At 42.9% G+C, this 21,738-nt stretch overlaps 1 protein-coding gene across 1 annotated transcript in view; it reads left to right on the top strand.

Moving 5' to 3' along the window:
* sptbn5 (spectrin, beta, non-erythrocytic 5) overlaps positions 1-21,738 on the top strand; it is a gene marked incomplete in the record, with an annotated part of 102,769 nt that overhangs the window by 40,213 nt on the left and 40,818 nt on the right. The window contains 24 exon segments of the mRNA XM_034113445.1: positions 619-870; positions 2,114-2,189; positions 2,993-3,204; positions 3,666-3,915; positions 5,019-5,158; positions 6,298-6,397; positions 6,727-6,897; positions 8,531-8,695; positions 8,789-8,878; positions 9,139-9,275; positions 9,585-9,771; positions 10,554-10,663; positions 10,754-10,844; positions 10,937-11,053; positions 11,274-11,431; positions 14,508-14,640; positions 16,149-16,294; positions 17,685-17,799; positions 17,886-17,996; positions 18,196-18,375; positions 18,462-18,665; positions 20,425-20,574; positions 20,653-20,757; positions 21,062-21,250. Coding sequence (XP_033969336.1) covers positions 619-870; positions 2,114-2,189; positions 2,993-3,204; positions 3,666-3,915; positions 5,019-5,158; positions 6,298-6,397; positions 6,727-6,897; positions 8,531-8,695; positions 8,789-8,878; positions 9,139-9,275; positions 9,585-9,771; positions 10,554-10,663; positions 10,754-10,844; positions 10,937-11,053; positions 11,274-11,431; positions 14,508-14,640; positions 16,149-16,294; positions 17,685-17,799; positions 17,886-17,996; positions 18,196-18,375; positions 18,462-18,665; positions 20,425-20,574; positions 20,653-20,757; positions 21,062-21,250 — 3,589 coding nt within the window.

The following is a 21,738-nucleotide window of genomic DNA, read 5'->3' as shown; positions in this document are numbered from 1 at the left end:
TCTGTCCTAAACGGCTTGTTGGAGCTCCTGCCCCCCCCCCCCCCCCCTCCCTGTGAGCCCAGTGGCCGTCTGCGAGACAGCGAGACACAGCGAAACCCAGCCCGAACACACACACACACACACACACACACCCGCAGCCTGGCTGGGAGTTTGTGTGTGTGCTCACACACCGACTCACAGCCTCGCCGCGTCCCGCCGTCTCAGGGAGGAGAAATCGGCGGAGCTGCAGCTGAGAAAAGATTGAGTGTGTGTGTGTGAGGAAGTCCAATCCACAGACGTAACGTAACGGCTCCACGGATTGGTCCATTTGGGTATGGGCACGTCACTCTACCCAGGAAGAAAACAATGGAAAATGAGAAATGTCCAACGAGGCGTTCTGGGGCAGCATAGTCAGGTCTTCTCTGTGTTAGAGTTTTACTAGTGACTAAAAATTATTTGAACAATAAAATTGAGGACATTCCGAGTTGATCTGTATTTAATCTCCCATCCCTCTGCCCACTGCTCCTGGTACTAGGATGGGTTAAAAGCAGATAACAAATGTCACTGTGTGCTCTGCATGTGTGACCATTACAGAGGGGTTCATCCCTCCCATTCTTCTTCTTCTTCTTGTGTCTGCAGGTGGGATCGGATCCAGCAGCTGAAGGACGAGAAAGGTCACGAGCTGCTGAGCACGGCGGACGTGAAGTCGTTCCTGCAGAGCTGCGAGGAGGCGAAAGTTCAGCTTCAGGGCCAGCTGTCCGGCCTCGGCACCGTGGACCTGGGCTGCAGCTCCTTCACTCTGCTGGGCGAGGAGAAGACCCAGAGTCAGACCCTCAGGGACATCCAGACCCTCGAGGCCAAGATCGCTTATCTGAAGAGCGTCGCCAAGATGTACGGTGCAAAGAATATCATTTGTTTATTATACGGTTACATGCCGCTTTACAGAAGGACGTTGCCCATAAACTACATGTCCCACAATGCATCTCATTTTGTGACATGCCAAATGAAGAGACTAACAATTATTTGCAATTATGTCATATAATACATTATTTTATATATATGATAGGGGTGTAACGGTTCACAGAATTCACGGTTCGGTACGTACCTCGGTTTGGGGGTCACGGTTCGGTACGGGTTCGGTACAACAAGAAAAAGCTAAATAAAGTCCCAAATGCATAATTCCAGGTTTGTTGTTATTTATTTTTCAGTTTAAAAATAAGAAACTCTAACATTTTGAATAATTAACTGCATTACAAAGTTACAAACAAACCCCAAACAGTACCACACACACTCAGATGGCCGTATTATCTATAATGGCTGATGTCAAACAAAAAGGTTTCATCAAGCTGTTATATATAGAAAATATTACAAAATATATAATAAGAAAGTGTTTCGAGGGCGCAGCATAGCCGTTGAAATATATATGCCAATAGCTTCCGTTATTTATTTTGGTCTCTCGGCTTGCATGTCTATTGGCTTCTTAAAAGCAGCGGGGATGAGCTGTTGAACTGCTGTTGTCTTTTGCCGGGCTCCGGTGATTGGCAAATCTGGGTGATGCCTTCTGATATGATTTAGCATGTTTGGCGTGTGTTAACATTAGCATACCGCACCGCTGCCGAACAACGCCGACACACCGTCCTCGTCCGATTTGTTCGTTTTGTTGTGTTTTCTTCTTGTTCTTCATTTGTTGTTTAAGGGCGACTGGCAAACAGCTTTTAGGCGCAATACCGCCCCCTGGATTATATATAGTGTAGTGGATACTGCCCTGAGTGACAGACTTTTTTCCCTCTCATAAAAAGGCGTATTCGTCGTGTGACTTATGTTGCATTGTTGGAGAAGCCTGTGACATAAGATTTTCAACTACATAATTACTCTGTAGCTATGTCAGATTGACAATAAAGAACCTTGAACCTTGACTGCATGTGCCGAACCGTGACGTCCGAACCGTGACGGTTCAGGACGAATACAGATACCGTTACACCCCTAATATATTATATATTTATAAATGTATATTTTTATATTCTTAAAGTTACAACCAGCCCTTTGAGTGCAACCATAATGCTAATGTGGTCCGCGATGAAATTGAGTTTGACTCCCCTGTTCTAGTCCATGATGTGTATTTTCTGTATGACAGGAAGCAGGACTGCAGTCCAGAGGAGAGCGCAGCGATCGCAGAGGAGGTCCGGGGTCTGGAGGTTCTGCTCAATCAGGTTCGAGGATTTCCTTCATCACAGACTGTTAAGATATTCTTTGATAAATGTCTGCCTGAGGCTACAAATCAAATCAAATCAAATCAAATCAAGTTTTATTTATAAAGCACATTTAAAAGCGATTTTTGGTCGAGCCAAAGTGCTGTACATGTAATAAAAACACATTACTACAATCACAATAAAAGACAATAAATTACAACAGATTTATATAAAAAAAATAAAAATAAAACACACGGAAAAGTCAGGAGTCGTGCTCCGCTCTAACTAGAAAGCCAGAGAGAATAAGTGTGTTTTTAGTTTTGATTTAAAAACCCCTAGGGTCTGGGCCGACCTCACATGGAGGGGCAGAGTGTTCCAGAGCCTGGGGCCAGCTGCTGAGAAGGCTCGGTGCCCTCGGGTTTTGAGCCTGGTCTTGGGCACTACCAGCAGCAGCTGGTCAGCAGACCTTAAAGCTCTGGCTGGGGTGTAGCGCTGGAGGAGTTCAGCTATATAGGCCGGAGCCAGCCCATTTAGTGCTTTGAAAACAAATAAAAGGATTTTAAAATCAACACTACAGCTACACATGTATGAAAACCTACAATTAGAGTTCACACCAGACAAGTCACATTTATTTATGAAGCACATTTCACATAAAGCAAGTCAAAGTGCAACAAACTTCCAGAAACCCTGAGGTCTTCACCAACGCTGAGTTCTTTTAAGTCGAGGCTAAAAACATTACTTTTTTCAGCTGCTTACCCAGAAGCCTTTCAACTTGTTTTAGCACCTACTGTATCTACAAAGTACACTGTGTCCCTGTGGTCCAGTTGAAGCGTCAGGCTGCAGACAGACAGCGGCTGCTGGAGGAGGCTCGGAGGCTGCAGAGCTTCCAGCAGGAGTCCAAGGAGCTGCAGCGCTGGACCCAATCTGTCCAGGAGCGCCTCCTTCAGGACGAGACGGCCACTGACGTAGCATCCGCCGTCGCCCTGCTGGAGCAACACCAGGATCTCCAGCTGGAGATGGAGGAGCAGAGGCGCAGGTAAACCTCACCTGGACAACACTGTCACGTGCAATATAGTCAAAGTCAACTTTATTGTCAAGCTTTGAGTTTGTGTGTACAGACAGAGATCGAAATTTCCCACAATCCCGAATACAAAATACAAATATATACAGTATAAAAATATGTATACAAATATGTATATATATATATATATATATACACAATCAACAGACACATTTATACATATGCACACATTAAGACACAACAATTAATATATACAAAATAACAGTCACTTCAATATCTTTGATAAATGTACATTAGTGCAAGACTGTGTGTGTGTGTGTGTGTCTCTCCCCTCCCTCCCCCCTCTATATATAATAACATTTAACTTTGAAGAATGAGAAAAAGGTTTTTAGGCTTAGTTCATTTGTAATATGTGATATATTAATAATATTTGTCGCTGTAAATTAATTAATACACCTTATTCTTTGTGCTCTCAGGTTAAAAGAGATGGAGAAGTTGGGGAAATCTCTCCAGCAGGGCTCGTCCAATGGGAAGGCGGGAGACGTCGACGTCCAGCAAACCCTGGACAAGCTCAAAGCTGATTGGTGTAAGCTGGACAAGCTGTGGGCCAATAGGAAGGAGCGTTTGGAGCAGGGGGTGGAGCTCCAGAGGCTGAACCAGGAAGGAGACCGGATCGAGGCGACGCTGTCCGGACACGAAGCCCGACTGAGGGTGCAGGACGTTGGGGTGAGGAGGCGCTACACATGCCTGTTTTATATTATAACATAAATATATATCTACAGTGCATTGAGATATAAAAGCAAGACACACATAACAAAAAGTTTCTTTGATATAAATACTTAGATGTAATGAGCGAACATCTTCTATCCTGAAAAGACCACATTTAATATATCTGTCAAAGGGCAAATCCACCTTGATCTTTCGAGGCGCGTGGATCGGTGGCGGCGCTAGGGTGTGACTAGAAGCCCCGGATCTTTTCTGAAAAGCCCCGAATGTTTAGCTGAGAAACGTCTCGTGAGTAGTACCGGAGTCCAACAGAGAGGCAGCAGCTGCGGGGACAGTAGCCTGTAGGGCTGTGCGATTATGGCAAAAATCATAATCATGATTATTTTGGTCAATAATTGATATCACGATTATTAAATACGATTATTCATTGACTTTGAAAACATCCATTTATTGAACTTTAAAACAAATACAAATAATAATTTGAACAGTATCTTTTTAACTGTTGATTACCCTGAACGTATAATTCAACTGAAAAACCAATACAAAAATAATTAAATAAATGATAAATATATATTTACATTTAAATAAATAATATCAAAATAATAAATACCAATAAACAAGATCAACAAATATTTTGGAGCGCACTTCCACAAGCTACTAAACATATATAAATATGATAAATAAAAATAAATTAGTCCAAAATAAATTAGATCAAATATGTTGCACGGTCACAACCAAGCAAAGCTAAATAATTATTTTTTTTGATTATGTTGTTTTCGTAATTGTGGCAGGCCAAAATCGTAATTGCGATTAAAATACGATTAATTGCACAGCCCTAGTAGCCTGCGTATTACCCCCGCTGCGAGGCTCCGGCGAGTCCACAGTTCACGCTAGCAAATCTTCGTAATCACATATTAACATTGTCTCAACCACGTTCTGAACAGAAAATATAAATTATTGCCATCAAATCAGAGACTAAAGCATTCTTTTGTGCACCAGTCAATCCCCACATTAAATACAGAGTTACATCCCATCTTAGATGTCTGTGACCTTGTTTCTTAATTTGTGGTATTTTGATGATGTCTGTGTGTGTGTTGCTGCAGGACTCAGTGGACGGTGTGCACAGTCTGCTGGGCCGACAGGAGGAACTGGAGGGTCTCTTGAAGGCTTTGGACCAACGAGTGGATACTTTCACTGAACGCAGCCAAGAGCTCATCAACCAGCAACACTACGCTGCCAAACAGTAAGAGAACACAACAGAAACAACAACAGAAACAACAACAGAAACAACAACAGAAACAACAACAGAAACAACAGCGTCCAGACCAGAGATGGGGTCGTTACTAAAAAAAAGTAATATATTACATATTACATATTACTTATGTAAAAAGTAATATATTACACTACTTCGTTCCTCTCTACATAAAGTAACTCGTTACTTTACTCGTTACTTTACTCGCAGGGCCGGCCAGCCCCTCCCTACAGGCAGATCACGCAGACTGCTAAAGTTTCAAATGTTCTCTTTAGTTCAGTTTCCATTGTCGCATAAGACTGATCCAGATAGCTCTGACTATGGCTGTCCTCTATCTCCTGCTATCTGTATTTTGCGCAGTATATCTCTGAACGATGCGATGGTGATTCCACTGTGCAAATGGGCAACATTACCTCTACTATGAAGGATGCTACAAGCCTGTCCATCTCTGCTTCGGTTACCGGTCCTCCAAATTCTAATTTGTGCTGCTTCGGAGTCGGCGGCGGCGCACTCACAACATCCTCACTCTGGGTTCGGGGGTCCTTAGCTATTAGCTTCACCTTAGCATGTGTTCTTTGCAGGTGTTTGTTGAGGTTTGACGTGGTGTTTGCAGCAGTGGATAACAGCTTCTGGCCTGGACACAGTTTGCACCTCACCGTCACATTCCTGTCTATTCTTCGGACAAACTCAAAATAATGGGCGGACCTCCACCCCTCGAAAGTTATCGCTGACTCAGCCATGTTTATGCAGCACTGCACGTGGAGATGTGGACGTGCAAGTCGCGCAGATTACGTACATATAAACCTGCGGCGGAACCCCCTCTTGTCTGTCAGTGTGATTATGACTGATTTTATAAAAGTAACGAAGTAACGCGTGTCGGGGCAATGTTAGTAACTGTAGTGTGATTACTGAATTATAAAAGTAACGCGTTACACTACTCCGTTACCGACAAAAGTAATATTATTACAGTAACGCGTTACACCCAACTCTGGTCCAGACGTATAATAATATGTCGTTTTGTGAAAGTCCTGATTATGGCAAGCTTTCTCAAAACATCAATAACACTTCTCAGTATTTTCCGATGTGTGTGTGTATTACTGTTTTCTGATAATACTGAGTTCATCTTGAAGCATCAAGGAGAGGAGCAGGAGCCTCCAGAAGGCCAACAGGAAGCTGAAGGAGAGCAGCTGTCAGAGGAGGAGTCTGCTGCTGGCCTCAAAGAAATATCAGGTATTGTTTTTATAAAGTTATAGCACCATGGCCATTAAAGAAAGTCAGCAGCCACGTATGCACATACTGATGGAGCATCTAAGGAGATACATGTGTACACGATTGTATAGATGTGTGTGCAAGTACGTATTGTATGTATGTATATTATATATTATATGTATTACAACGTAGTAAGCATTTCTTTTTACCCAGGATGACCCTGCATTAGTGCTTTGGAGCTAAGTGGGAGTTAAACATCTTAATTCCTGTCCAAATGTAGTTCGCTTATCTCATATTTAGTTATTTCCTTAAGTGTTAATTCAGTCGTCATTGATTGGTTCATCCTACAGGAGTTCCAGAGAGACGCAGACGAGCTGCTGCTGTGGATGGAGGAGAAGTTTAAGGTGGCGGAGGACGAGTCGTACCGCGACCCGACCAACATCCTGAGGAAGCTGAAGAAGCACGAGGCGGCGGAGAAAGAGATGCAGGCCAACCAGGTGTGGCTGGACACACTGGTGCAGGTAAACTGACGCTCATTGGTTCCCAGTCTCCAGCTCACATTGTGTAAACAAAGCTTTAATGAGGCATGTACACGTGGCAAAATAGCAGGTGGAATTTCCTTGTTTTATTTATTTATTTATTTATTTGACCTTTATTTAACCAGGATAGGTCTCATTGAGATTAACAATCTATTTTTCAAGAGAGTCCTGACCCAAGAATGATAACAGCACGGTTACGGTACGTCCACACTTCAACGGAGACGCTTCCCCTTCACTTTGAATAGGGTGACGTCACGCTTTGCCGAACTGCATTGTGGTTCCTTTGCCTCCGTTGCTCGCGCTGAAGTTGAGAAAAGTTCAACTTTTCAAGCGTCGACGGAAGCGCCAGCCAATCAAATCATATGCCAGTACAAGCGCCAGCCAATCAAACCGTGTGCTTGTGTGTCCGGGGCGGGAGATTAATGTGATTGGTTGCCCACCGGCAAGCTTCAACGCGACGGAACCGTGTAGACGATACGTTACAGACAATTTGAAAACACACAATGACAACACAGTCATACAACAAGTTAGCCAAAGCATTTACAGCCACAGTGTTCTGCTTCAAGGTCATTTAGAGCAGTGGTTCTCAACTGGTGGGTCGCGGACCCGTTTCGAGTGGGTCGCGGATGTGTGAGTGAAGAAAAAAAAAGTTGGAAAAAAAAAATTGAATTTTTTTTTTTTTTTGGGGGAAAAAGTCAAACTTTTATTTTGAAGGCCCGATTTTCTAACGCTGTGCATGCAGTCGGCGTTGGACTGGAAGTACCGGAGACCATAAACGGTTTTGAAAACTTCTGTCACGATCATCTTCTCAATAAAATATCTTTGCTGATGTTTTTTCGAGTCTTCTGGCCAATCAGAATCAAGATTGTACATCTTTATACATCCATGGGTACAACTTCAGATACAAATGAACACATAATGAAATATGACCCCCGGTTTGATGATTGACAGGTCACAGAACAATGGGAGCTATCTACCCTTACCCACAATTTAATCTCCTCTTTGCTCTTCTCTCAGCAAGATGTCAGAACAAAGTGAAAAACAAACAATGGCATAAAATATTATTAATATGTCCGGTAGTAATAGATTTATTTATTTTCTTCTCAGAGTGTACCAGAATGCGTAGTTTATGTTAGTATTTCTAAAAATCTCCTGGGGGAGAATCCCCCCTGACCCCCCTGCTGGGGTTGGGTTTTCAGCATGTGTGCCTTTTTATATAGTTCAGCTTTGATTCCATCATCTCATTAAACCTTTTTTAAAAGCATACTTTAGTTCTGTGAAGGGATATAAGGGATATATGCACTGTACTTCACTTTAATTAATATTGTATGCTCAAAAGCGTATATATTACAGCACGATTTTTTGTTGAATAGATTTGAGTGCTTCAAAATGTTGGGTCGCGATGTATTGACCAAGTAAAAAGTGGGTCCCGAGGCCTGACCAGTTGAGAACCACTGGTCACTTTGAGTCTGTTTAAAGAAACCAGCGCTCTGAGTTTATAAATGAAATGGTCATTAAATGTCTAAACTTGTGACTTAGATGAATATCAGATAATGACAAATAACATGCATAAAACCAGACAAGGGCTCACATACTTTTTCTTGCCCATGTTCAGCTGGGGCAGGAGATGCTTTCTGAAGAGCACAGCAACAGTCAGAGCATCAGCAGGAAGTCGACGCAGCTCAGCAGCCGCTGGAGGAGACTTCAGGACAAGATGGCCGACAGAGGAGACAAACTGAGACAGGCGGGACAGCAGGAGCAGCTGATGGAGCTCCTGCAGGTGACACACTGACAGATGATTCACTGCTGTGGGCTCAAAAGAAACTCACTTTCAGCCATTTTGATGTCTTCACGTTCCTTCTTCTTTTCCCAGGATGCCAAGCTGAAGATTGAGGCGATCCAGTGGATGCTGAACAACGCCGCCAAAGGTCACGACCTTCGCTCCAGCCGACAGCTTCTGAAGGTTAGTTCAACTCTGACTTAAGTATGTTTAACGCCTAAATGCTTTATTTGGAGACTAACCCTAACCCTGTGTGTGTGTGTGTGTGCGTGTGTGTGCGTGTGTGTGTGTGTGTGTGTGTGTGTGTGTGTGTGTGTGTGTGTGTGTGTGTGTGTGTGTGTGGTGTGTGTGTGTGTGTGTGTGTGTGTGTGTGTGTGTGTGTGGTGTGTGTGTGTGTGTGTGTGTGTGTGTGTGTGTGTGTGTGTGTGTGTGTGTGTGTGTAGGAGCATCAGCAGCTGGAGCAGGAGGCCAAGGAGCTGGCGGAGAAGATCAACTCCATCGTTAGCAGAGCCAAACATCTCGCCTCAAACCACTTCGACTCCCAGAGGATTCTGAAGGAGACGGAGACCTACCTAACTCTGTGAGTACACTCTGGATAATCACACATTCATGGTCCCCAGAGGATGCATCGTACTGACTTTGAAGGACTTCGGTAGAGTTTTACCAGGACCAGGTGGAAGGAGTCCATCTCCACGCTGGCCTGGGAGAGCCTGGGTATCTCCCAGTGAGAGCTAGTTGATGTGGCCAGGGAAAGGGAAGGTTAGGGCCCTCTACTGGTACTGCCTCACCCAAGTTTGATCAAATTATCTTTACTATAAAAAAATGTGGACACCCCTGATGTAGAGGGACACGAAGGAGATGAAGTTGATTTGAAATCTTTATTCCACAGGTTCAAGTCTCTCCAGAAGCCTCTGGACCGGCGTCGGGCTCAGCTGGAGGCGTCAGTCTTTCTGTTTGGGTTTTATCACGACGTGGATCTGGAGCTCAGCTGGATCTCTGAACACGTCCCTGCATCTGGATCCACGGGATACGACAAGTCTCTGGCCGGAGCCATCAGCCTCATGCAGAAACACAAGGTAGACCACAGTTCATCACATATACAAAGAGTTGGGATAAATCACTAATTGCGATTATTTCAATTAATATTGCCATTACTTTATAGGAAGGATTCATCATTATTGCATCATCATTTTCATTGGAAAATATATAAAAATGATAATGGTGTGATTTTTATTTAGGTAGAATATATATTATTTTTTTCTCCAGATTTCTGAAAAAGTCAGCAATTTTAACTTTTTTCTCAGAATTTTGTTAAAACTCAGAATTTAGAAAAAACTCAGATTTTTTTAACTTTTCTCCCCGAGTTCACTTTCTGACCAAAAGTGAGGTTTTTAGTTTTTTTCTGGGAAAAAGTCAGAATAATTTTTCCTCAGATTTCTGAAAGTCAGCAATTAGATTTTTTTCTCTCTGACTTACTTTTCTCCCCGAATTCACTTTCTGACCACAAGTGAGGTTTTTGACGGTTTTCAGAATTATGGAAAAAATACAACATTTCGAGAGAAAAAAAATATGTAATTCTGTCAGAATTTGACTTTTTTATTATTATGACTAAAAAGTCATTCAAAATTTTTCTCCCATAAACAAAACAGAAATTCAAGTTTTTCAGAATTTCGACTTAATTCAGAATTATGAAAAAAATACAACATTTGACTTTTTACTCAGAATGATGAAATTCTGATTACCAAAATCACTTTCTGACCAAAAGTAATGTTTTTACTTGTTCTGGAATAAGTGATAATTTTGAAAGAAAAATCTGAATTAAAAAAAATGTCAGCTAAAGCATGATTTCTTCACTTAGGAGTTGCAGGCAGAAGTGAACGCCCATCGGAAACACCTGAACCACGTCCTGGAGAAGGGGCGGAGCCTGGCCAAATCCAGTAAATCAGATGGGGATGAAGTGCTCCAGAGGTACAGTTGTTTTATTTCAGGGTTGATTGTGACATGTCAGAATTGTAGTTTTTCCTTTAATACATTTACAGTTATTGTTGTTTTTTGCAGATGCACGCACCTGAGTGTAGAGTGGGAGGAGCTAGAGGAGGCGTGCAGCAGGAGAGCATCTCACCTGAGCAAAGCCATCACCAGAGAACAGGTGAGTGGACACTTAGAGATGTGACTATTATTATACATTTGAGAAACGGTTGTTGTCTTGGAAGTGTTTTGTGATTCATTTTCTCTTTTCAGCTGCTGTTGGACTGCTCAGAGCTGGAGTCCAGGCTGACTGAGACCCTCACTCTAGTGAACACCGATGACTACGGAAAAGATGAGCTGGGAACACAGAGTCTCCTCACCAAACACAAGGTACAACACTCACTCTGAGAGGTCTTTCCCCTGTGGAACTCCTTCAGCGGACCCAGGCAGATACTTACAAGTAGAGGAAGCACACTTTAAACCGTACAGACTTAAAATATGGAGTGTGGACTGCTACTTGGAGAGGTCCCCAGTTCACCTCCTTGGCCCTGCCGTGGTGCCCTTGAGCAAGGAACCGGACATGTGTGTTCTGATGATTCCCTGGCTGCAGGTGTTGGAGGGCCAGCTGGAGGTGCTGGAGGTGGAGGTGGAGGAGTTGGGAGACCAGGTGGAGCAGGCGGAGCAGAACTGGAGCCTCGAGGAGCTCAGCCGGCCTTACAGTCGCCTCAGAAGCCTGAACCAGCAGCTGCAGCACCAGGCGGCTCTCAGGTAAACTCTGACATATTACTTTACTACTTGAACACTTAGCATGGTGAATAAGTACATTTCAGTACGTAGTGTCTCTACTTTAAAGAGTCCTCTCCTGCTGATATCAGGTGTATATCAGTATGTAGTTCTCTACTTTAAAGAGTCCTCTCCTGCTGATGCTCAGGTGTATATCAGTATGTAGTGTCTCTACTTTAAAGAGTCCTCTCCTGCTGATGTTCAGGTGTATATCAGTACGTAGTGTCTCTACTTTAAAGAGTCCTCTCCTGCTGATATCAGGTGTATATCAGTATGTAGTTCTCTACTTTAAAGAGTCCTCTCCTGCTGATGTTCAGGTGTATATCAGTATGTAGTGTCTCTACTTTAAAGAGTCCTCTCCTGCTGATGTTCAGGTGTATATCAGTATGTAGTGTCTCTACTTTAAAGAGTCCTCTCCTGCTGATGTTCAGGTGTATATCAGTATGTAGTGTCTCTACTTTAAAGAGTCCTCTCCTGCTGATGTTCAGGTGTATATCAGTATGTAGTGTCTCTACTTTAAAGAGTCCTCTCCTGCTGATGTTCAGGTGTATATCAGCATGTAGTGTCTCTACTTTAAAGAGTCCTCTCCTGCTGATGTTCAGGTGTATATCAGTATGTAGTGTCTCTACTTTAAAGAGTCCTCTCCTGCTGATGTTCAGGTGTATATCAGTATGTAGTGTCTCTACTTTAAAGAGTCCTCTCCTGCTGATGTTCAGGTGTATATCAGTATGTAGTGTATCTACTTTAAAGAGTCCTCTCCTGCTGATGTTCAGGTGTATATCAGTATGTAGTGTCTCTACTTTAAAGAGTCCTCTCCTGCTGATGTTCAGGTGTATATCAGTACGTAGTGTCTCTACTTTAAAGAGTCCTCTCCTGCTGATATCAGGTGTATATCAGTATGTAGTTCTCTACTTTAAAGAGTCCTCTCCTGCTGATGCTCAGGTGTATATCAGTATGTAGTGTCTCTACTTTAAAGAGTCCTCTCCTGCTGATGTTCAGGTGTATATCAGTACGTAGTGTCTCTACTTTAAAGAGTCCTCTCCTGCAGATATCAGGTGTATATCAGTACGTAGTGTCTCTACTTTAAAGAGTCCTCTCCTGCTGATATCAGGTGTATATCAGTATGTAGTTCTCTACTTTAAAGAGTCCTCTCCTGCTGATGTTCAGGTGTATATCAGTGTGTAGTGTCTCTACTTTAAAGAGTCCTCTCCTGCTGATGTTCAGGTGTATATCAGTATGTAGTGTCTCTACTTTAAAGAGTCCTCTCCTGCTGATGTTCAGGTGTATATCAGTATGTAGTGTCTCTACTTTAAAGAGTCCTCTCCTGCTGATGTTCAGGTGTATATCAGTATGTAGTGTCTCTACTTTAAAGAGTCCTCTCCTGCTGATGTTCAGGTGTATATCAGTATGTAGTGTCTCTACTTTAAAGAGTGCTATCCTGCTGATGTTCAGGTGTATATCAGTATGTAGTGTCTCTACTTTAAAGAGTGCTCTCCTGCTGATGTTCAGGTGTATATCAGTATGTAGTGTCTCTACTTTAAAGAGTGCTATCCTGCTGATGTTCAGGTGTATATCAGTATGTAGTGTCTCTACTTTAAAGAGTGCTCTCCTGCTGATGTTCAGGTGTATATCAGTATGTAGTGTCTCTACTTTAAAGAGTCCTCTCCTGCTGATGTTCAGGTGTATATCAGTATGTAGTGTCTCTACTTTAAAGAGTGCTATCCTGCTGATGTTCAGGTGTATATCAGTATGTAGTGTCTCTACTTTAAAGAGTCCTCTCCTGCTGATGTTCAGGTGTATATCAGTATGTAGTGTCTCTACTTTAAAGAGTCCTCTCCTGCTGATGTTCAGGTGTATATCAGTATGTAGTGTCTCTACTTTAAAGAGTCTCTACTTTAAAGAGTCCTCTCCTGCTGATGTTCAGGTGTATATCAGTATGTAGTGTCTCTACTTTAAAGAGTCCTCTCCTGCTGATGTTCAGGTGTATATCAGTATGTAGTGTCTCTACTTTAAAGAGTCCTCTCCTGCTGATGTTCAGGTGTATATCAGTATGTAGTGTCTCTACTTTAAAGAGTCCTCTCCTGCTGATGTTCAGGTGTATATCAGGATGTAGTGTCTCTACTTTAAAGAGTCCTCTCCTGCTGATGTTCAGGTGTATATCAGTATGTAGTGTCTCTACTTTAAAGAGTCCTCTCCTGATGATGTTCAGGTGTATATCAGGATGTAGTGTCTCTACTTTAAAGAGTCCTCTCCTGCTGATGTTCAGGTGTATATCAGTATGTAGTGTCTCTACTTTAAAGAGTCCTCTCCTGCTGATGTTCAGGTGTATATCAGGATGTAGTGTCTCTACTTTAAAGAGTCCTCTCCTGCTGATGTTCAGGTGTATATCAGTATGTAGTGTCTCTACTTTAAAGAGTCCTCTCCTGCTGATGTTCAGGTGTATATCAGTATGTAGTGTCTCTACTTTAAAGAGTCCTCTCCTGCTGATGTTCAGGTGTATATCAGGATGTAGTGTCTCTACTTTAAAGAGTCCTCTCCTGCTGATGTTCAGGTGTATATCAGTATGTAGTGTCTCTACTTTAAAGAGTCCTCTCCTGCTGATGTTCAGGTGTATATCAGTATGTAGTGTCTCTACTTTAAAGAGTCCTCTCCTGCTGATGTTCAGGTGTATATCAGTCTGTAGTGTCTCTACTTTAAAGAGTCCTCTCCTGCTGATGTTCAGGTGTATATCAGGATGTAGTGTCTCTACTTTAAAGAGTCCTCTCCTGCTGATGTTCAGGTGTATATCAGTATGTAGTGTCTCTACTTTAAAGAGTCCTCTCCTGCTGATGTTCAGGTGTATATCAGTATGTAGTGTCTCTACTTTAAAGAGTCCTCTCCTGCTGATGTTCAGGTGTATATCAGTCTGTAGTGTCTCTACATGTCTCCATGGAGGAGTCTAATGGAGGTGTTACAGGAAGGCAGTGTCGTAGATGAACTCCCTCTGGAGGAAACACAGGGGTTTGTTTCTAAAATACCTGAATAAGCACCTGACCCTTTCACCTCACGTTCCTCCCTTCAGGGGTCAGAGGTTAAAGGAAGTCCTGCATCTCCACGAGTTCATACGAGAGTCTTCAGAGTTAGAGGACTGGATGAACGAGCAGAGACTGACAGCTGAGTCTCAGGACCTCGGAAACGACTACCAACACATCCAGGTGACATCTCAGTAACAGGAACCTGCACTCAAATACTTTGTTAACACAACGAGCTACCGAACGGACAAAGGTGTCCAGCTACATATTCATTTAAGTCCAACACGCTAATAGTTATGTCTTTAAATCGCACAGGATGTACTTTGCATTGTGAAATATTGCTATGGACTTCCACATTTTGTATCTACGTGATTTGTTAATCGTTTCAAGCTAAGTTATGTATGGCTTCACAGATCTAGGACTGTTCAGCTTAACTACATACTGTAGTATCTATTAATGGTAATGGTATTATGTTCAAACTGGTAGTGCATTGCATCTTCTAATCTACACCATAAACTAGAAAATAAGTGTCTCACTACATGTTATAAGATGATAATCAGCTGTTAAAACCATCTTCTTCTGATCTAAAAAAACATTTATATGAGCAATATTGTTTGAATCATGTACATGGTTAAGTTCTGTTTAAAGGCAGACAGTCACATTTAAATCATGATTCATGTGGATAATGGACCTTAAGGGTAAAGATGTAGGCAAGGCAAGTTTATTTACATTGCACCTTTCAACACAAGGCAATTCAAAGTGCTTCACAAAAATGAAAGACATTAATGGCGCATCTCCACTACAGCGCGGTTTAAGCGTGCCGTGCCGTGCCCGGCCCGTTTTTTGTTGCGTTTCCACTTGGCGTAGTTCCGGCTAGCGGGTACTTTTTCACAGTTTTCTGGCTCTCCAAAATCCAGGTTCTTTCCGGGCCAACAACCGGCTGAGTCGGGCTGAGTATGCTAAACTAGTGAGAGAATCGCTGGCAAGGGGGCTACAACTACAACAAGATGGACATATTTGACCGTGATTTAATTGTAATACACGTTTCAAAATGATGCCGAAGTAACAACATACTGATACCGGTTAGTAAAAACCATGAATTAATGCTTTGACAAGTCTGCAGACAGACGGCAGGCGAAACACCTTTTAAAATACGTGTTTTCTGAATGGAGATTGGCCAAGCTAACGCAGTATATGCTCCGACCGTCCACACTCACAACAACGGCCTACAGACATAAATAAAGCAGCGACTGTATTCTCCATGACACAGGCAGTCTGTGGTTTGTACTTGTTTAACTTTTGTCTAGTTTCTGAACATATATGAGGAGCTGTGAGCTCTGAGTGCTAACAGCTAACGGCTGATGTTGGTTTTGTGTTTCTCATTGAAGATGACGTCACGGCTCCGCCTACACTGCGTTACTATAGTTACTACCCCAGCTACTAAACTGTAATGGAAACGCAGCATAAAGTGAGCCTGGCCTAACAAGGCCTAACTATACCGTACTAAGCCGAGCGAGGCCCTGCAGTGGAAATGCGCCATGAGAGCATTAAGCAACATATTATAAAATGGCATTTAAAAACACAAATTTATAATAAAATAATAAAAACATGAATAGCAAAGGTACAGGAATAAAAGTTACAGTGCAGTGCGACATATGTTAGAGTTTCTGTGTTTGTGACGGGCGTTTCAGTTGCTCCGTGGGAAGTTTGAAGGTTTCCTGAAGCAGCTGGAGGTCGGAGAGGAGCGACTGGAGAGCTGCAGCGATCTGGCTGCTGGACTGATCCTCAGCAAACACCCTCAGAGCTCTGCAGTCAGAGACACACAGCAGCAGCTCAGGTACACACTCATATCAGGATTTAAGAAAGAGAGAGATGCCGTCCCTTCACTTTGTGTGGTTTGTTTGCAGATATGGCAAAAGTACACACGTCCTTTCCTCAAGTAGAAGTTCAGATACTCGTGTTTAAAAATACTCTGGTGAAAGTAGAAGTACTGACTAAACTTCTTTACTCAAGTCAAAGTAAAGAGGGCTTTGAAATGTACTTCAGTAAAAAGTACCCATAACTAGCAGCTGTTTTAAAGAGTACCTGACCTCCCTTTATATTAATAGAACAATAATGTCATTGTTAGCTAATGAATGTTTCCATGCTGAACAACGGCAACATGACAACGTTTTCATTGGTCCCTCTTCTTTAGAGAAGACCAGGAAATGATGGATACACGGATCGTGTTCAAATCAATAGGCACGCAATGACTCTAAATAATAATGATCACGCCACCAAACACACATTCAAACTAAAGGAACCAGCCTGTTTGGGAAATGTGAGAAGTAGAAAGTACAGGTATTTGGGTTCAACATGTAAGAAGTAGAAAGTACAGGTATTTGTGTTTAACATGTAAGAAGTAGAAAGTACAGGTATTTGTGTTCAACATGTGAGAAGTAGAAAGTACAGGTATTTGGGTTCAACATGTAAGAAGTAGAAAGTACAGGTATTTGGGTTCAACATGTAAGAAGTAGAAAGTACAGGTATTTGTGTTCAACATGTAAGAAGTAGAAAGTACAGGTATTTGTGTTCAAAATGTAAGAAGTAGAAAGTACAGGTATTTGGGTTCAACATGTAAGAAGTAGAAAGTACAGGTATTTGTGTTCAACATGTAAGAAGTAGAAAGTACAGGTATTTGTGTTCAAAATGTAAGAAGTAGAAAGTACAGGTATTTGGGTTCACAATGTAAGAAGTAGAAAGTACAGGTATTTGTGTTCAACATGTAAGAAGTAGAAAGTACAGGTATTTGTGTTCAAAATGTAAGAAGTAGAAAGTACAGGTATTTGTGTTCAACATGTAAGAAGTAGAAAGTACAGGTATTTGTGTTCAACATGTAAGAAGTAGAAAGTACAGGTATTTGGGTTCAACATGTAAGAAGTAGAAAGTACAGGTATTTGTGTTCAACATGTGAGAAGTAGAAAGTACAGGTATTTGGGTTCAACATGTAAGAAGTAGAAAGTACAGGTATTTGTGTTCAACATGTAAGAAGTAGAAAGTACAGGTATTTGTGTTCAACATGTGAGAAGTAGAAAGTTCAGGTATTTGGGTTCAACATGTAAGAAGTAGAAGTAAAAAGTAGTCAGAAAAATAAGTAGTGGAGTAAAGTACTGACACCAGAAAAATGTACTTAAGTACAGTAACAAAGTATTTGTACTCCACTACTTCCCACCCCTGTTTGTTTGCAGTGCATGCTGGGAAGATTTGAAGGTAGTGGCCACGGAGCGACAAGATCAGCTGCAGAAAGCCGAGGAATGTCACCGCTTCTACCAAGACCTGAGCGACGCACTGACACTCATCCAGGTACAGCATTTATCAGTCAGTTCATCACAAACATTTAATCAGACACGTTAGAGTCATTCACCTTCATCCCGCTCTCTTCTCTGTAGGAGCGACGGAAGAGCATCCCTGACGACGTGGCGAAGGATTTGAGAGGAGTGACGTCGCAGCTGAGGAAACATGAAGCTCTGCTGCACGAGCTCGCTGCCACAGAGCAACAGGTAGAGACACGGAGAGACCAGAGTATCACGCAGCCTCAGCGCACATTAACTCTTCAGAAAAGCAGTATTCTTCTCACACTGTCACGACAAAGTCTGGAGCAAAAGATCTGTCAGAATGGCTTCAAACCCTCAGCATATTTCCCCTGAACTCACACAGTTATTTTCTTGCTGATCTTATACTTTTTTGTGTGTGTTGCAGTTGCAGGAGCAGCTGGACGGCGTCGACTCCATCTTGGACCTCTGCTCGCCTCAGCTGAAGCTCCGCCTCCAGGAAGTGCAGCAGCAACTGGTGGAGCGGTGGGAGGATCTCCGTGTCCACGCTGAAAAGAGGGAGGAGGAGCTCAAACTGGCGTGCCAAAGATACATGTTCCTCAACACGGTAAAGAAAAAAACCACAAATGATTTCAACTTTGTTCAAACGTTCAGGATTCTCAGCTCTTACCCATGTGTCCTTGTGCTCTCCAGGCGCAGGATTACTTCCTGTGGTGCAGCCAGCTGATCGGTGCGATGGCTGCTGAGGAGAGCATCAGTGATGTGGTGACCTCTGACCTGCAGCTGGCCATACACCAGCAGCTGTGGGCGGAGATGGAGGCCAGACAGGAGACCTACCAGCAGGCTCTGGACATGGGAGAGGAGCTGCAGACGCAGGACCGAACCAACAGGAAGGAGGTACGATCTGCAATCACCATATTCACAAATTGATCGCGTCTTTTTCAGGCCTCTAACCCAAGCCCCCAGGAAGTGCGCCGGACTCTGAGGAAAATATTCCTAGTGGCCAAACGGCGGTACTTCAACTTCCGTATCAGTCCGTGACGTCACCCGGCCCAGAAAGACTTTTCCCCATTGACTAACATGGGGAAAGAGACGTCTGTAAATCAGCGGATACTTTTTTTTAACTAAATAAACTCCCCAGCACGAACACTTTTATAGCCCTTATTAGAATCATAAGGTCCTTAAAGTTGTAAAACGCACTAAAAGCTGAATCCAGATTGATTTTCTCTCTCCATTCATTCTAGTGAGTCGAGAGTGGGAGCTCGGGGGCGGGGCTTAAGGGGAAACTCAGCCGCTTTCACACCAAGTACTTTGCCGTACTTAGTTCCCAGCACTTAGTTCCCAGCACTTAGTTCCCCCATGGCACTTAGTACAGATCGCGTTCACACCGGAATAAGTTCCCTGAGGGAAGATTACGCAAATGAAGCCGCTGACGTCACTTCTTCTTCTTCTGCTTTGGGTTTACTGGCAGGCCGCAAACAACTTCACGGCGTATACTGCCACCCGGAGTCCCCGGCCGGAAGTCCCCGGAGTTGGGGAAGGCTTCAGTAGAAGCTGCTGGGAGTCCCAGCAGCTTCTACTGAAGCCATTATTATTATGTTGCCATAAGTTAGTCTCTCTCCGTTGGTGCGCGGGGCTAATGCTAATGCTAATAATGCTAATGCCAGCAAATACAATGGCGGCTTCACAAAACTTTTCAGAGTTTTACGGGGCGTGGTTTGCAATTCGCCCAGCCAATCAGAAATTGGAACTTTTTTCTCCCCAGGAAAGTCCCACCTCTCTAGCGGGCACTAAAAAGGGGGTAAAAGTTCTCATGAACTAAGTTCTCTTTTTGGTGTGAACGCAAAATTCCAGGAACTATCGGAACTAAACGGGAAAAGTACTCCGGTGTGAAAGCGCCTTATGAGACACATACGGGTTCTTATTATACATCCATGCTCTAACTCTGCTAAAATAAGACACACATCATGATGCTATGACTGTCCTTCCTGGGAGTGTGTGTTTGTTTGTAATTTAAATCTAAATATACATGGCATTAACATGCTGGTTACAACAACATAACAATCACGTAACAAAAGGCCAGCAAGGCAATACAACATTTAATAAAAGCATATTGATATGTCTTCATGTTATTATAGTCTTAAAGATACATGTAACTATTAGCTATTGTTCCAGTCAGAGTCCATTTTCCCACTTTCTGTTGAGTTGTGTTTTTTGTAATCTCAATTTATAAGTCAGTTTTTCTATCAAAAATATTTCTTCCACAATTGTTACCCTTTGGTTTTTCGTTGGTGGTGCTTCCTTCCTTCCTTCCTCGGGATAGCTTTCTTGCTGGATATGAGCAGCATTTTGATCAAATATCTGTCACTTGCAATGATTTCCTTACATAAGTAGAGTACCAAGCAACTTTTAGAAACCTCATACCCTATTATTCAACGTATTTCCTTACATATCATTTCCCAAAATACAATTATTTCCTGACATTCTCACCAACACTTCTGTCGACATCTGTTTACTCTTCACCTCTCGTGTAATGAAGAAACAGATCAGATTCTTCCACGAGAACTCCCTCCTGGTTGAATGATGTATCCTCCAAATGTCCTGGGAGTGTTTCAAATGCATTTTGATGCTGGATATGTTGAACTGTTTCTTCCAGGTGTTGGAGAAGCTAAAGGCTTTGCAGGAGGAGCGAGAAAAGCTGGAGGATCAGTGGAGCCTGAAACAAAGCTGGTTAGAGAGCATTCATCTGGAGCAGGTCTTCTACAGAGACGTTAACAGCATGGACAAAACCTCCAGCTCACAGGAGGTAACCTCATCCCTTTGTGAGAGGGACATGAGAAACATCACATCCAGTGTCTGATCGGTGGTTTCCATTTCTCCACAGATCCTGTTGCAGAACAGCACTCTGGGAAACACAGTCGATGAGACGGAGGGCTTGATAAAACGGCATGAAGCTTTTGAGAAGCTGCTCAGCTCGCAGGAGGACAAGGTCTGATATTCTTTTATTATTTATCTCTTTCCCTGTACTTCAAATGTGAGCCATCATTTAATCGCAGCATGCTAACGTCCTGTTCCCTCATTTTATACGCAAAAATGTGTGTACTGTCTTTATCAAAATCAACAAGTCTTTATTCGTCGTAGACAGTGGTAAAAAGGTAAGTGGAAGACAAGTAGGATACGATCTACGGTCTAAATCTAAATCTTATCCCGGCATGTCCGCGGTTTGTTGACTTGTTTCACAGCTTTGGGGATGATTTGGTGATTGAAATGTTCCCTCCCTGTGTTTGGTGCAGCTCTCCTCTCTGAAGGAGCTGTCCGAGCGGCTGAAGAAGCAGCTGAGCAGAGAGAAGAGCAGCTCGGTCCAAACCAAACTCAAAGCCCTCCTCAAGAGACGTGATAGGATCAAGGAGCTGTCCGTCAAACGCAGGGAGGAGCTGGAGCTCTCCAGGATGCTGTGTATCTTCAACAGAGACGTAGCTGAGGTGAGCAACTCATCCATGACTTGATATGATGATAATGTAATCAATCAATCAATCACAACACTTTATTAGTCCCATGGGGAAACTAGGTTTTGATGTGGAATAAAAGTCCATGAAGCCACCGGGACACAGTGTCTCAGGCAAAGGAATAAGGCACGTCCTCAAAAGCACATTTCCTTATGGGGACAATAACGTTTTTCCATATTGTATCGAGACAAATAAACATCTCCTTTGTAAACCAGAGACCTTTTCCTATACTTCCATGTTTACCACACCATGTTCACACACCCACACCTACACTACTGATCTCACTGACTGGTTAGTTGAGTTTGTTATAATAAATATCTTTCCTTATATCGTGTCCTTTCCACGTTCTTTGTTATGGCCAAGAGCCAGGCCATGACAAAGGCAGTCCATTAACCCTTTACCGTTCACCTGTGTGTGTGTGTGTGTGTGTGTGTGTGTGTGTGTGTGTGTGTGTGTGTGTGTGT

Source organism: Trematomus bernacchii, unplaced genomic scaffold (assembly GCF_902827165.1).
Source record: "Trematomus bernacchii unplaced genomic scaffold, fTreBer1.1, whole genome shotgun sequence".
Classification (NCBI taxonomy): domain Eukaryota; kingdom Metazoa; phylum Chordata; class Actinopteri; order Perciformes; family Nototheniidae; genus Trematomus; species Trematomus bernacchii.
This window is presented reverse-complemented; position numbering and strand designations above follow the sequence as displayed.